Genomic DNA, 16,617 nt, shown 5'->3' on the forward strand with positions numbered 1-16,617 from the left:
AGGTACTATAAGGATTTACTCTAATGAATACATATAATATATATAGTGAACATAATACTTATTATGTTCTAGTATATGTATTCCATATCTAGTATATAATATTGATTATATTTTTGCCATATACAGAGGGCATTACCGGTTATTATACAATTGGTCATATCATAGATTATGTCGTACACGCTGAAATATGTCATCAGTTCAGTGATATCAGCAGCACTGTGCAACATGCAGTGTCATCTCCAGTGTTAACGTGATGTGCCATGTTGAGTCACTGATATCATAAAGACTTCAAAATCGTTAGACTCTGGGAGTTGGTAATTGCTAAAAGAATTCCTTTGGAGAAGCGTGTCCACTCCATCATGGTATATTAATTCTATAAGGCCTTTGATGCATGGTATTGACAGTAAGATACAGTTTACAATATTTATCATAGAGACATCCCGTCTTGGCCACTGAATTCTGTGCTTTACAAGTAATTAACCCAGGAATACAAGCTTCAGAGGGTGAAGTCATCTGCCCAGTTAGCTTAGGTTCACACAGACAGTTTGCCATCAGGTCCGTCTGGATTCAACTCGCAGACTTGATGGGTTATATATGCATACGACCCCCATACCTTGCCCTTGGGGGGATATGATGCTTCAGAGCTCATCGGACAAGGTACCTCCATGCCACAATCCCCAGCCCAGACTCAGGCAGCCAGTGCTGTATCGCTCAGAGGAAATGCAATTTGATGGGCACTTCTAAAAATAATTCCAGGCGCCAAACCCCAACATTTGACCTGCAGTTATTTTTCGTTTGTTTTTATTCACAAGCCTCAGTATAATTTATTCTTTTCTGCCTGAATTAATTTTTTCTTTGTATTGATTTCACACTTTCGCTGTTTAATTTTTTTTTCCATTCATATTCCGGTCACATTTTAGGATAAGGATTCTCACTGTTGTGTTGGACTGTTTCAACTTTGTTCCGTTGCCTCTTTGTTTTTAATCCCATAGAGCCAGAATTAATAGTGATAGGAGCTTTAGCTTCCATTTAGCTTCAGGAAATTCAAAATAAGACATCCTTGTTTTCCAACATTTAATTATACAGATTGTGCCAAAATATACATTTAATTATTCTATTTTGATTCTCACAGTTTCTAGCCTCATTGTTTCATTTTAACAGATAGGTAGTACTTTTGTATCAAATTGAAAGAATTTAATTTCTATTTTATTTTTTAATCAAAATCTGTAAATACCCTTGGAGTTTAGTACCATAAGAAAAGAGTTGTTTAAGCTCCTTATCTATCATATACTTCATCAAAATCCTTTCATATCTATTCATTTATTTGATTTTCTACACAGTTTCGTGATGCGGGCCATAGCCAATGACTCGCTCCTTTAAACATGAGGCGTGGGCCTTTAACTGCTTATTAAAATTACAGCAGAGCTATTGGGGAAAAGGAGTCTGGAAACCGGCCGTTTTATTTTCAGCATCTCTTAAAGATTTATATTGGCCACACTGATGCTGAGCTCTGCAACATTTCACTTAAAAGAAAGACTCTTCAGCAATCACGGTGTCTCATGCACTTTCCTTCCCTGAAAATTCTATTTGAGCCAAGGACATAACGTGCCAATGAATGAATCCTGGACAGTCCCTCTTTGTTTTTGTGTTCTATTATAACTTGTGTGACATAGATTTATTTGCACTGAATAGGAAAGATGTCTGTGGTATATTGTTATATGCAAAAAAAAAAAAAAAAAGGCAAGCTAGAGAACGTAATGTATTTGGGTGGTTGGGAGCAAAATCTTGGGTCAGACTGCCTTGGCTCAGATCTTAACTGCACCCTAGGAGCTGTGTGACCCTGGCCTAGTCACTTAACCTCTCTGTACCTTTGTTTTCTTATCTGGCCATTAAATAAAAGACTCTTAACTCACAGGCTTATTGTGAGGATTAAATGACTTAACATGTGTAAACACAAAGAACAGTGCCTGGCATACAGTGAATGCTTAAAAACACCCCCATATAATTCTTTTTGCAAAAGGACAAATTTTGGAAGAGCATATCCATTCATCTAACAAGTATTTACTTACTAAGTAAACTGTTACCTCTGGTTACCTCTAGGGCATGGGAATAAGAGAAGCAAGGGCAAGAGGACTGAATTTCTGCTTTATACAATTAGATATTGTTTGAAATTTTTGCTTGTTTGTGACAGGTCTGCTCCCAGGGTAGAGGTTGAGAATAGACTCAGGAGCCAGCCGCATCTGCATCTTAAAATTAGCTGTGTGACTTGGAGCATCTTTTAACCACTTACTGTACCAGTTTCTTCCTGCTTACTGTGGAAAGCCCAGTAGTCCCCACCTCACATGGTGATTGTGAGGCTAGAGGAGTCAGCACGTGCATATCACTTAGAAAGGCACCTGGTCCTGAAGGACAGATATTATCAGTAACAGCAGGAGGAAGGAAACACATCAGAACCTGCAGTGCCCTGAGGTCACCATGATGTTGGTCTTAAAATAATAAAAAAAAAAAACTTAGAAAGCATGTCCCTGAAAGGACAATAGAAATCAAAATAAAATGTGGTGTCTTATTTTCATTTCCATGGTTTCCTTTCCTTCCCACAATGCTTTTTAATCTCTTAAGCCATGTATAAAACTCTTTGCTGAGTATCCAAAACCCATCTTGCCAGTTTGTTTATTTTTCTTATTACTGGTGGGGTTTTTCCACTTTGTATCCTCTCTCCTCCTCTTCATTCTCCATTTCTTCCTCTTCTTCAGTAGAATTAAATTTGATCTTAAGGGTTTTTTACTTTCATGTTGTTGAGAGAAATCACAGTTACTCTGTCTTTTCCTTGCCTGATTTGCTTTTATAAGAAAAATTAATTATCAATAGAATCATATGCATCAAACATCGATCCTCTAAAATAAATATGTTATTTACTGAGGAGCCACTTTATTTTAATCATAGTTAGGGATTCTAAAACAGACTTGGAAACTCAAAAAACAAAACAAAAAAACAAAACAAAAAAAGAAAGACAGGAAAAGAAAAAGCCTCTGATATTGTCCCAAAGAGATTTACAACCAAATAGGTAAAATAAAAATACATGTACACAAGAAGTGATATTTCAAATATTTAACCAGAAAATGGCACAGGTGACCAACAGTGCAAATGAACCCCTTACCATGGCCACCTTGCTGCTTATCTCAGGGACAGCAGCTCCGAGTGTGATCATGAAACAGGAGAGAGAGGACTCCCATTTATAAAACACAGACTAAGTGCTGGCAGTTGTATCAGAGGCTTTACCTATAATTTCATTGAATTTGCTTAACAATCATACAATATTACTATTCTTAATTTTTTTTTTTTTTTTTGTATGAACACTGAGAATCTCAGAGCTTTAATGACAAACCTGAGGTTCAACAGCTCATAAATGACAAGCTAGGACTCAAACCTAGGCTGTCTATCCCCTGTGGCAACTCCTAGTACCTTCAGGGTGTGTGACAAGTGTTAACAGTGTGAGGTCCAGAGTGTACTCAAAGAGCAGTTACAAAATAATTTTTGTGTTATATAATGCTTGTTTTCCCAGAAAACTCTGTATTGCGCCCATTAGCAGACAGACATTTGAAGAGATGGTGTGGTTATTTGCAAACTCCTCTGTCTTCCTCTGAAGTGGAAGAGGCTGACGCAGTCCCTGGAGGGGCCCTGTTATCAAGGGAATGTCCCTCTGTCCCACCCACACCTCCTCTCTGTCCTGAAAAATGGATTCCACTGAATTCTTCCTTTTCTTGGGTCAGTCCCAGAAGAATGCCACTAAACCCATTTTGAAAACCCAGTGTAGTTTCATAGCCTTCCATACAGCCGCCCCTGGAGTCCCCAGCCTGTGACTCTCAGTCCCTTAAAGTGACTGCTCAAATGCAACCTCTATTCTGCCTTTCCGTGCCTTGACCTTTTATTCAGTTTTATCTCCTTGAGCCCTTTTGTGATCAGTTCTCCAGGCCAACATGTAACTATATTAATCCTGATAATAGTTCTGGGTCTACTGTAGGCAGGAAATTGTGCTAGATCTCAGTAGAAAGTTCTATGGGAGAAGATGGAACTTTCCCTCAAGGCGCCTTTGGTGTTGTGAGAGAGACCAGTTGAAACACTGTGTGCACTGAGGGGGGACTTCCGGTAGGCTAGCCCCTCTGTTTGGAGAGCTGTGTTCTCTCTTTACTGCTTGGCAGCTACAGTTTTCTTCTTCAGGATTCACAAAATGTCCTCTATGTTGCTCCCTGCTTGCTGACTCAAGCAAAGCCAATTATTCACTCTCCTTCTGTTGCAATGATTTTGTTTAGTTGACGGTGTCTACAAGGAGATCCAGGGGGGCAGGAACTCTGTGTCCAGTGGGAGCTGCAGTAAGCACTTACATGCGTGGACTATCTGAAGTAACAATTGAGGAGTAGTCAAATAAATGAATACGAGAGTCATCCTTGGAGGGAGGGTGCAAAGCGTGATTTCCAGAGAAATTAAATGTGAGCTGATTCTTGAAGACATTTAGAATTTGCCAGGTTAGTAAGTGCCAGGACATTTTCCAGATTTTCCTGGCAAATAAAAACGCTACAATGTTGTTCTGGATCTCTGTTATCTCTCTTTACACAAAAATTTCTCAACTTCAACCCTATTGACCTCTTGGGCCAGATAGTCCTTTGTTGTAGGGGGCTGTCTTGTGCATTGCAGGATGTTTATCAGCCTCCCTGGCCTCCACTCACTAGCTGCCAGTAGCACATTCTCCACAAGTTGTGGCAAGAAAATGTCTCCAGACATTGTCAAATGTCCCCTCGGGGAGAACTCAACCCAACAAATGTGTATACTCAATAAGTGTTAGATCTTGTTAACCTTGGGAAAAAAAAAAAAAAAAAAAGCATTCCATAAAATCAAAAATCATAGAAAATTATTAGTCTAACCATTTTTAAAAAACTGCTATGGACCAGTCAGACTATTCTGAGTGCTTTGTACACCTTCTGTCTAATCCTCAAGTGATGCTCATTTATGGAAGAGGAAGCAGGATCAGAGTGCTTAGGCAATTTGTCCCCAGAGCAGAATCAGTATGTTTCCTGACCCTAATGCACGATGGCAGGGCTGGTTTTACGATTTCTGCCTATCTCCCACATACTTCTACTTTCTTTCCAAACATACAGTCTTCTATGCATGTGTGAATTGGGGCGTGCAAATAAGCTGAAGTTTGAAAGGAGATGAGATGTATGGAATATGTCCAGATTCAAAAATAAATAATACTCTGATAAATATAGACCTTGAAAAAAATCATAAATAGTCTAACTTACAGTCATCCTAAAACATAAATTTCAAGGCAAAAGAACTTTCATCACCAGGTGTCTTCTCAGTACATAAAGTACATAAAGTGACATGTTACTTTAAGAAATACTTAGTGCAAATGACTGTACTCGAAGATTTTTAATCAGAATCATTTCTACAATTATATTAGCTCTAATGGCATTTCAAATGAATCGCATATGATCCTCCATTACAAAAGCACAGTCTTTAAAGTAAATAACCACAAAATTTCAGAATGTTGGAAAAATAATAACTAAATCTTTGGTCAGAAAGTTTGCAGTCGAACATAATCCGCACTTTTCCTCTTTTTCCCTCAGACGTGCAGAGGCCCTCTGGGCAGAGCGGCCTTTTTGTAAATGTTTAAAAAGAACTGCTTAACATTTCTTTTTTACTTCTTGCCATTTCTCTAGAAATTCTAATAACAGAAGGTTTTAGGCTTCAGAATGATAAAGCAGATAATCATTAGTCCAATTTACTTTTGTTTTTGCGGTAAAACACTGTTATTTCAGCAACAGCTGTTGGGATAAGCAAGTACTTTTGCAAACATCCTTCCCTTTTGTTGTCAATTTGAATGAAACTTCCAAAAGGCAGCAACCAAGGAAGGTAGCATGATACCTCAACTGTCTACACGCAGGCTTCTCCTTTTTAAATGGCATTTTATTCCAGTTCTGGCCTCCTGGAATGTTTTGTTCACAACATGAGGAATTGCACCATATTAGGGCACGTCTTTCCACCCTGCAGCTTGAAACGAATAACTGGAGTTCACAGGTTAGATTCTGACTATGCAAGTCTGAAAAGGTTTGATTCCCTTTAAAGACACGTTTGAGTGCAGAGGGTTTGTTGACCCTGTTTGATATCCTCCACGGACTGCATGACTGAACTAAGCTGAAGTTCCCGGTCATCCCCTCGGCGAAGCTGTGCCGCCTTGGCACCTGCCGGTGGAGAAGCTGTTCTCCCAGTCTGCCTTGCCACCTGGTGGCTGGCTCTGGTTTTGCCTTCCCCTGACCAAGGAAACTTTGGGAAAACTTATTTTAGCTGTTGAATACTGTAATGAATTATAACAGAAGACAGACACTCTTAACAAGGAAGGCAATTCAAAGAAAGTCCCAAAATAAGCCCTTTTTATGCATACTGGATTCCTAATATGGAAGAAGCACTAATAATTAGTCTTGCAAACTGCAACGCTATTTTTTGATTTTTCCCCTGGCCCTTCATGATCAAAATAATAGTAATAGGGTGGACGGGTGGCTCAGTTAGTTAGAGCGCGAGCTCTGGGCAACAGGGCTGCCGGTTCGATTCCCACATGGGCCAGTGAGCTGCACCCTCTGCAACTAGAATGAAGTCAATGAGCTGTCTCTCAGCTCCCAGATGGCTAGATGGCTCGGAGCACGGGCTCTGTCCGCAAGGTTGCCGGTTCGACTCTTCGACTCCTGCAAGGGATGGTGGGCTCCGCCCCCTGCAACTAACAATGGCAACTGGACCTGGAGCTGAGCTGCGCCCTCAACAACTAAGATTGAAAGGACAACAACTTGACTTGGAAAAGTCCCACACTGTTCCCCAATAAAGTCCTGTTCCCCTTCCCCAATAAAAAATCTTTAAAATAATAATAATAATAATAATAATAATAATAATAATAATGGAGGTACAGTAGAATTAATTTAGACTGCTACAAAAAATTAACTTACACATTTACAGTTAGTTCAGAGGCTTAAAAATTGAGAGTCCCCAATTCGTTTCTCAAGATAGACACTGCCTGGATGGCTTCGAGGAAACAAAATGAGTTTGCCTCCTTCAAATTCATCACAAAAAAAGTTGTCATGTTTATATTGGCCTTTAGGTTTCTCTAAGCACTTTCACATGTGTTTTCACGTTGGATATTTATACCTACTTTTAAATTTTAAAAGTTATCTAGGTGTTTTACTGATTTATAATCCCAGAAAATTTTATGCCATAACTAGGGAAAAGAGAGTAAATTTCTCATAGCTCTTCTTCACATTCCCCTAAACTTAGTAGTCTCAAATTGTTTCTTCAAATTTTCTGTTTCACTTTCTTATTTAAAACATTAGTAAAAGATGTCAAACTATCCATTTCAGTGGCTTTCAAACATTGTTGACCATGACCCACAGTACAAAACACAGTTTACATCATGACTGTATGCATGGATGTGTATGTGTATGTATCTTAAACAGAAGTTTTTGAAACAGCACTTACTGTCATTATGTCCTATTATGTCATTATGCCCTATTATGTCATTATGTCATTATGTTCTGATATGTCTTATTCAATTCTGTTTTTTTGTTGTTATTTTCATGTTGACCCAATAATTGGCTCCTGACTTACATTTTAAAAATCTTAGTGAATCAATTCTGAATATGCTCCTAAATGTAATGCAGTGAAAATGGTCTGGAAAAATACATACTCATAGATGAAATCAAGAACCAACATACACATACACACACACACACACACACACACACACACACACACACACACACGAAGGTCTGACAAGTTTATGAACTTGTTGCAGCAATATTGCTAACCTTTTTTTGATGCCAAAGAGATTATTCATTATGAATTTGTACCAACTGGACAAACAGTTAACCAAGTTTACTATTTGGAAGTGCTGAAAAAGCTGCATGAAAAAGTTAGACGACCTGAACTTTTCACCAGCAATTAATTTGTGGCTCTTGTACCACGACAATGCACCAGCTCACACGGCACTGTCTGTGAGGGAGTTTTAGCCGGTAAACAAATAACTGTATTAGAACACCCTCCCTACTCACCTGATCTGGCCCCCAGTGACTTCTTTCTTTACCTGAAGAGAAAAATAAATATTAAAAGGAAGACATTCCGATGACATTGAGGACATCAAGGATAATACAATGACAGCTATGATGGCCATTCTAGAAAAAGTTCCAAAATTGCCTGGAAGGGGGAACTAGGCGCTGGTGTCGGTGCACAGCTTCCCAAGGGGAGAACTTCGAACGTGACCGTAGTGATATTCAGCAATGAGGCATGTGGCACTTTTTCTAGGATGAGTTCGTGACCTTAATTGTCTAGCCTCATAGATAAATGGAACAAAATAGAGAGCCCAGAAATAAACCCATGCCTATATAGTCATTTAATCGATGACAAAGGAATTAAGAATATACAATGTGGTAAAGGCAGTCTCTTCAATAAATGGACAGATACATGCAAAAAGAAATGAATCTTGACTACCTTCTTATGCCATATACAAGAATAAACTCAAAATGGATTAAAGACTTAGAAACATAAAACCCAAAACCATAAAACTCCTAGAAGAAAACATAGGCAGTAAACACTGACATTGCTCTTAGCAATGTTTTTTTGGATAGCGCTCCTTGAGCAAAGGAAACAAAAGAAAAAAAAAAAAAAAATGGGACTACATCAAAATGAAAAGGGTTTGCACAGCAAAACAAACCATCAACAAAACAAAAAGACAACATTCCAATTGCAAGAAGGTAATCGCCCATGTAACATCAAATAAGGGGTTAATATCCAAGATTTATAAAGAACTCATAAAACTTAACACCAAAACAAACAACAACAAAAAACAATCCAATTGAAAAATGGGCAGAGGACCTGAATAGATGTTTTTCCAAAGGACATACACATGGCCATTGTGCATATGAAAAGATGCTCAATGTCACTAACCATCAGAGATATGCAGATTAAAACCACAATGAAATATCACCTCACACCTGTCAGAATGGCCATTATCAATAAATCAACAAACAACAAGTACTGATGAGGATGTGGAGAAAAGGGAACCCTGGTGCACTGTTGCTGGGACTGCAAATTGTTGCAGCCTCTATGGAAAACAGTATGGAGTTTCCTCAAAAAATTAAAAGTAGAACTACCTTATGACCGAGCAATTCCAAAGAAATGCAAAACACTAATTTGAAAAGACATATGCACCCCTATGTTTATTGCAGCATTATTTATAATAGCCAAGATGTAGAAGCAACCTAAGTGTCCATCAATAGCCAATTGGATAAAGAAGAAGTGGTACATATATACAATGGAATATTACTTGGACATAAAAAATAATGAAATCTTACCATTTGCGAAAGCATGAATGGATCTAGAGGGTCTTATGCTAAGTGAAATAAGTCCAACAGAGAAAGACAAATATCATATGATTTCACTTGCATGTGGAATCTAAAAAACAACAACAACAAAAGAAATAAACTCATAGATACAGAGAACAAATTACTGGTTGCCAGATATCAGCGGTATTGGGGGACTGGGTGAAAAAGGTGAAGGTATTAAGAAGTACAAATCGCCAGTTATAAAAAGTCATGGAGATGTAAAGTACAACATGAGGCATATAGTCAGTAATATTGTAACAATTATGTATGGTGTCAGGTGGGTACTAGACTTACCACGGTGATCACTTCCTAAGTTATATAAACGTCTAACCACTATGCTATACACCTGAAACTAATATAATGCTGTATGTCAACTGTAATTGAAAAATAAAATTTTAAGATACCTGTATCCTAGAAATATTCAAACTGGTTTAGTCAATTCAGAACATTCTGGAAAAGGTTCTGCACATTATCCAGCGTAAGATAACTGACTTGTATACTGTTACCGTCCATTAAAAAGAACGAGTGCGTTACTTTTTCTACCTGTGTTTTAAAGAGATAATGTAATGGGAAGTGATTCCCGCTGATTTCCCCCATTACTCCGGGTCATCGTTCCTCATTCCAAGGAAGCTTGAATGACCGTATCGCCTTAGAATCACTTATGTCTGGAGCCTGGCATACGTAAATGCCCAGGCGGATAAAATGCAAATGAAGAGGCTTAACGTATCGAGTAGCATGATGATAAAACTACACTGGCTGAGTATCATGCAAGCATCTGTTTTCTCTCTTCTTTTTAAAATAAGAGCAGTAAGGAAGATTTTTGTCTGATAACAGCATTATGTGGAAATAGGTGTGGTATATATTTAGAAATATGGAAAATGTGGGGGGAAAGTACAATGTCCAGGGCATGCCGCTAGCTAATTGTGCTACCTTGAACCAATCGGTCTCAGCCCATCCTAGACACGTGACCGTTAAAAGAAGAGAATGAATTTGATGTTTTGGCCTCTCTGAGATGCAACATCTTCTCATAGGTTTTCTGCCTTTTAAAGTATGCAATGCAAAGAATCAATCAAATGAAGGCAGACATTTTCCTAACTCCATCTTTTCTCTCTTTTGTCCCCAGACTATGTCAGAGAGTCACAATGACCTTGCACAATAACAGCACAACCTCGCCTTTGTTCCCAAACATCAGCTCCTCCTGGATGCATGACTCCTCGGCTGCAGGGCTGCCCCCAGGAATCGTCACTCATTTTGGCAGCTACAACATTTCTCCAGCAGCTGGGGATTTGTCTTCTCCAAATGGCACGACCAGTGACCCCCTGGGAGGCCATACCATCTGGCAAGTGGTCTTCATTGCATTCTTAACGGGCGTCGTGGCCTTGTTGACCATCATCGGCAACATCCTGGTGATAGTGGCATTTAAGGTCAACAAGCAGCTGAAGACTGTCAATAACTACTTCCTCTTAAGCCTGGCCTGTGCCGATCTGATTATTGGGGTCATTTCAATGAATCTGTTTACTACCTACATTATCATGAATCGATGGGCTTTAGGGAACTTGGCCTGTGACCTCTGGCTTTCCATCGACTATGTGGCTAGCAATGCCTCAGTCATGAATCTTCTGGTGATTAGCTTTGACAGGTACTTTTCCATCACGAGGCCACTCACATACCGGGCCAAACGAACAACAAAACGAGCTGGTGTGATGATAGGTCTGGCTTGGGTCATCTCCTTCATCCTTTGGGCCCCTGCCATCTTGTTCTGGCAGTACTTTGTTGGGAAGAGAACTGTGCCCCCAGGGGAGTGTTTCATTCAGTTCCTCAGTGAGCCCACTATTACCTTTGGCACGGCCATCGCTGCCTTTTATATGCCTGTCACCATTATGACTATTTTATACTGGAGGATCTATAAGGAAACTGAAAAACGTACCAAAGAGCTTGCTGGGCTACAAGCCTCAGGGACAGAAGCGGAGGCAGAAAGCTTCGTCCACCCCACAGGCAGTTCTCGAAGCTGCAGTAGCTATGAACTTCAACAGCAAAACATGAAACACTCAGCCAGGAGGAAGTATGGCGGCTGCCACTTCTGGTTCACAACCAAGAGTTGGAAGCCCAGTGCTGAGCAGATGGACCAAGACCAAAGCAGTAGTGACAGCTGGAATAATAACGACGCTGCTGCATCTCTGGAAAACTCCGCATCCTCAGATGAGGAGGACATGGGCTCAGAGACAAGAGCCATCTATTCCATTGTACTCAAGCTTCCAGGTCACAGCACCATTCTCAACTCCACCAAGTTACCCTCATCAGACAACCTGCAGGTGCCCGACGAGGAACTGGGGACAGTGGACTTGGAGAGGAAAGCCAGCAAGCTGCAGGCCCAGGAGAGCATGGACGATGGAGGCAGTTTTCCAAAAAGCTTCTCCAAGCTTCCCATCCAGTTAGAGTCAGCCGTGGACACAGCCAAGACCTCTGACGTCAACTCCTCAGTGAGTAAGACCATGGCCACTCTACCTCTGTCCTTCAAGGAAGCCACGCTGGCCAAGAGATTTGCTCTGAAGACCAGAAGTCAGATCACAAAGCGGAAACGGATGTCACTCATCAAGGAGAAGAAAGCAGCCCAGACCCTCAGTGCCATCTTGCTTGCCTTTATCATCACCTGGACCCCCTACAATATCATGGTTCTGGTGAACACATTTTGTGACAGCTGCATACCCAAAAACTATTGGAATCTGGGCTACTGGCTGTGCTACATCAACAGCACCGTGAATCCCGTGTGCTATGCCCTGTGCAACAAAACATTCAGAACCACTTTCAAGATGCTGCTGCTCTGCCAGTGTGACAAAAGGAAGAGGCGCAAGCAGCAGTACCAGCAAAGACAGTCCGTGATTTTTCACAAGCGTGTGCCCGAGCAGGCCTTGTAGAATGAGGTTTTGTCAATAGCAGTGACCAAACGCACACATCAACCCACAAACCTTAGGAGGGAGTAAGGTGAGGGTGGGATGATTTCTGGTGATGAGAAAAATGTTCTTATCACCCAGATGTGAAAGAAGCTGCCTGTTTACTGATCCATTGGATAAATCCATTTTAATATAAAAGTCAAATACCAATTCAGCAAAAAAAAAAAAAAAAAAGCATATGACTGAATATAAAGAAATTTATTCTGAAATAGACTTTAAGTGTTTTTTTCTTAAAGAGGAAAAAAATTGTTTCATAACAATTATACACCCAAATTGATCTGCTTGGTTCTTTTAATCCCCATTGGTTCTGGAATCTCAGCTAAGCATAAGTAGCTGGCCCAGTTGCCATGTTCTTTACAAGGATCTCAAAAGTGTTAACGCACACCCCACGTGGCACACGTCAGAATAGTGAATCTGCAGTTCTGAAATTATTTCATATGTTGCTAAGCTGAGCTTTCTTGTCCCAATACAGCTTTTTGTCTTATCTTTGCTGTGTTGCTAAACTCTATTTGTAGGCTTGATTCTTGATTCCTGCAAAGTATTGTTCCGTGCAGTTCAATTTTCTTACAAATAAAAATATATAAGTGTATATATATATGTGTGTGTGTGTGTGACAGAGTTACACACATACACACACACACACACACACACACACACACACACAAACACATAGTGTATATAATATAATGGGAATCACTGAACTGGCAAATTATTCCTGCAATATATGCTTTCAGTACTTTGGTAACTGAAGTTCTCTGGGATCCTAACACAACATAAAAGTGAAATAAACCCAGTGTAGTGTTTTGGAAACTGGGGCTGTTTTATACAAACCACCCTGGAGAATATGCAGCAGAGAGCAGCCAGGCCCTCCCGGCAGGTCTGTGCAGAGTGGACAGCCTTGTGATAAAGGTCAAGTGCCATAGCTTGACCAGACCCTGAGTGTAAGCTATGTCCTCAGCAGAGGTAAATCAAATCAGGCCCCTCTGAGCAAAAAAATGGACCATGTCCACATGTTTGAATTTAACTGTTCAAATCTGAATGTTTCCAAACAAAATGTCTGCTATCTCAGCTGCTCACAACTCAGTAACAGTGTCACGTTTGAATGTCATACACAGCAATATATATGGCAAAGTAAAAAGACATTGTGAGGGGGGATGAAGGAGAACATGGTATTCTATTTCTTGCTACCTGGCATCTTCTAAATGAAAAACTTTACACCTTTGTTACTTAGCTGTGGCCAGTGTTTCTTGGTCTTCTGAGCTTCACCCAGTAAGATGTGAAGCTTCGCAAGTCACATGTCCTCCAAAGAAAGAAATATACTTTGAAAAGTCATGCTTCAAATTGATCTCCTTACACTGAAAAACTGTTGTTTTTTTTAATTCTCTTCTGAATTGAACAAAATGCTAAATGTTCTATTTGGGGGATGGGAGGGGTGCTGCGATTGCTGTCATTTTTGTTGCTGCTGTAATTGTTGGGGTCCCTTCTTTTCCTTTTGCTGGGGCTGGGTGGGGAGAGGGAAGGGAGGGTGGTGGGGTGGGTGGGGGCGGGTTGAGGAGAAATCTCACCTTTGTACAGGGCTCTGTGCTGACTGGAGCCAGGGTAGAAGCTGCTTTTGTATTCCGTGTGAGCTGGTGTTTACAGGTGACTTTGGCCACAGTGGACGTGTACTCAGTGGTGTCTGTGTTTCTGAACTATTTAATTTTGTGTTATGTTTATATGAAGAAATATTTATGTATACTTCACCAAGTGTCTATTTAATGTCGATAAATATTACTCTTCAGTTTTCAGCCATGGTACCTTGAAAGTGATTCTTCAAGGTCCAGCGAGTAAGGTATATTGAGCTTTCATGTGGCTAAGAAGAAAAACGTCATTCTGTGGGCGTCAGCAAGTACCTAACTCTTTCTAGGTAATAAAAAGTCAACTGTAATTTCAACACAAATGTTTAAAATTACTCTTAATCCTGATGGGAGCTGAACAAAGCACCCTCCATCATTGTGTTTGAAATCACGTGACAAGGGAAAAAAAGTAAATCAGTGTAACTGAAAGAGTTGTTGTTGTTTTTTTCGTTTGTTTTTTTTTTTTTTTTGGCCCACATTCAACCAAAGAACAAGAAAAACCAGAGACTCTTTTCTAACGTGTATAGCAAACTACAGAATGTTATGTTACCCACCTGTGAAACGTCTAGTGAGCAATTGCATCTATATTTAATTTCTCAAGTTGGCCTGACACTAATAAATATGTGAATGCTGGTTCAAGTCTCCCCGTACTTCAGTAATTCCCATCATTTCCGAATATCCGAAACTACTTCCCCCCACAAAGTGACATTTCTTGTATTTAAAAAACAAAAAGAAAAAATTAGAATTAAATTTAAGAAACAGAGAAACCCTGAGCTTTGGAAGAACTGCGAAGGTTAATAACAATTCTTCTTACACATGATTATTTCTTTATCCTTGTTCTGTTATGATGCTAACAATGGCAGAAAAGAAACAAGTCCAAGACACTAGTTCTCCTTTTCTGTTCCTGGTTTAATTAGAGAATTGTTTTCCAATCTCTTATGGATGAAAACTGCTTTAAAATACTGCTGTGTTTATAGAAAGGTTATGTCCAACTCAGGTTGTCTACAGAGAAGGAAAATAAAAATAAAAAAAACATTATTTTGAATATGGACAATTTAGACATGTAATCAAAGATGTAGTAAGTGTTCGTTGTACCTGCATTTCTCATAGGGCTGTTGTTGGAGAAGATATTCAGCATTTACACAAGATCGAAATGTCTTCATCCTCAAGTGGGGAATCAAACTGTTTTGTTCCATGTGAATCAGGTTTGCAGAGCTTTCATGATTATTCACTTTAGTTAAAAGAGCAAAATAAACCTAAAATAAACCACACATGAGTACCCACCTCAATACATGCACACACACACAAACCCATTCTCCCATCCTCTGTTCTCCAGGCCTTGTCAGGAGAAGTGAGCTGTCTGGGCCTCTACTTCCCTTGGCTCTTCTTTCTATCACCTACCTGTGTCCTCTGCTAGTTCTCCACACGATCTTGAGTCATCCTTGCGTTAAATCCAGCTTGACTCTCTAAACATGTTCCATTCCTGTTCACTCTTTCATGCATAATAGTTCTGGACTCTAACAGAAAAAAACAAATAGCAAGAAAGCACAAGCAGCAGCTGCAGAGGCTAAAGAGCTAGAAGGCAGACCAAACCTGTGCGGCAGATGGGCAAGTTCAGTGCCCTGGAGAGGATGAGCGCTCTGTGTGCTGACTGGGAAGCAGGAGGGCAGAGCTCTGATGCAACAGCGGCGGCATTGGGTCTGCCTCAGGAGGGAGGGGGAAGTGGGGCCTCAGGCACAGCGGAGAAGCGGATGTAGACTGACAGTAAGACACAGACGGAGCCTGGCTATCGTCACAGGTGTCCTGTACTTATCTGAGTAGAGATGCAGTACCGATGGGGACATGATGCTGACAAATTAGTCCATTACAGCAACTTCAGAGGACAGGCTCACACAGACACCCTCCACCTAGGAGGAAGAACTCGGAGGTCTTGGCCCAGTTCTGTCACCATGTACTGACATGTCCTCTGTCATGCACGTCATTTGCCTTTCAACACACTGGGCTGTCAATGCTCCAAGGAAGCAACAACACTAAAGCATCTCTAATTTGTCTTCTGGTAGCAAACAGGTCAAAATTGAGATGTGGCATTAGTTAAGTAACTACAGTGATAAATGTAAAAGAGTATAACTGGTGAAAACTTGAAAATTTCTGATTTTATGTGGTCCTTTGTCACTTAATGATGGGGAGACATTCTGGGAAATGTGTCATTAGATGCTTTCATTGTTGTATGACTATCACAGAGGCACTCGCACAAACCTAGGTGATACCGCCAACTACACACCTAGGCTCCCTGGTACAGCTTACCACTCCTGGGCTGCAAACCTGTGCAGCATTTACTGTACTGGTTGCTATAGGCAACTATAACACAGTGGTAAGTATTTGTGCATCTAAACGTATCTGAACTTAGAAAAGATGCAGTTAGGGTTTCCAGGTGGGAATTCCCGCCTGTTCTCAGGAATTTTTTTTTTTGCTTTCCCGTTCCCGAATCCCCAGATATAAACTGTTTTCTGTTCTCCAAGATGAACCGTTTCCACAAAGTGATGGCCCATACTACCAACCACTGGGTTCAAGGAACCGATTTTCCCGATTTCTCGACCAACTTTTCTCGGGATTCGGGAACGGGAAAGTGAA

The 16,617-nt window shown here is 40.3% G+C and overlaps 1 protein-coding gene across 8 annotated transcripts in view; it reads left to right on the plus strand.

Annotated features, from left to right (window-relative positions):
* Positions 1 to 13,875, plus strand: part of CHRM3 (cholinergic receptor muscarinic 3) — a 437,857-nt gene extending 423,982 nt beyond the window's left edge. For all 8 annotated transcript variants that reach the window (XM_019746847.3, XM_088799094.1, XM_088799092.1 and 5 more), the window contains one exon: positions 10,543 to 13,875. In XM_019746847.3, coding sequence (XP_019602406.1) covers positions 10,562 to 12,334 — 1,773 coding nt within the window. In that variant the 5' untranslated portion in view covers positions 10,543 to 10,561 and the 3' untranslated portion in view covers positions 12,335 to 13,875. The remainder of the gene's footprint in view (positions 1 to 10,542) is intronic.
* Positions 13,876 to 16,617: the final 2,742 nt, after the last annotated feature.

This window comes from Rhinolophus sinicus, chromosome 6 (genome assembly GCF_057876585.1).
Source record: "Rhinolophus sinicus isolate RSI-liver-muscle chromosome 6, RSI-T2T, whole genome shotgun sequence".
Lineage (NCBI taxonomy): Eukaryota > Metazoa > Chordata > Mammalia > Chiroptera > Rhinolophidae > Rhinolophus > Rhinolophus sinicus.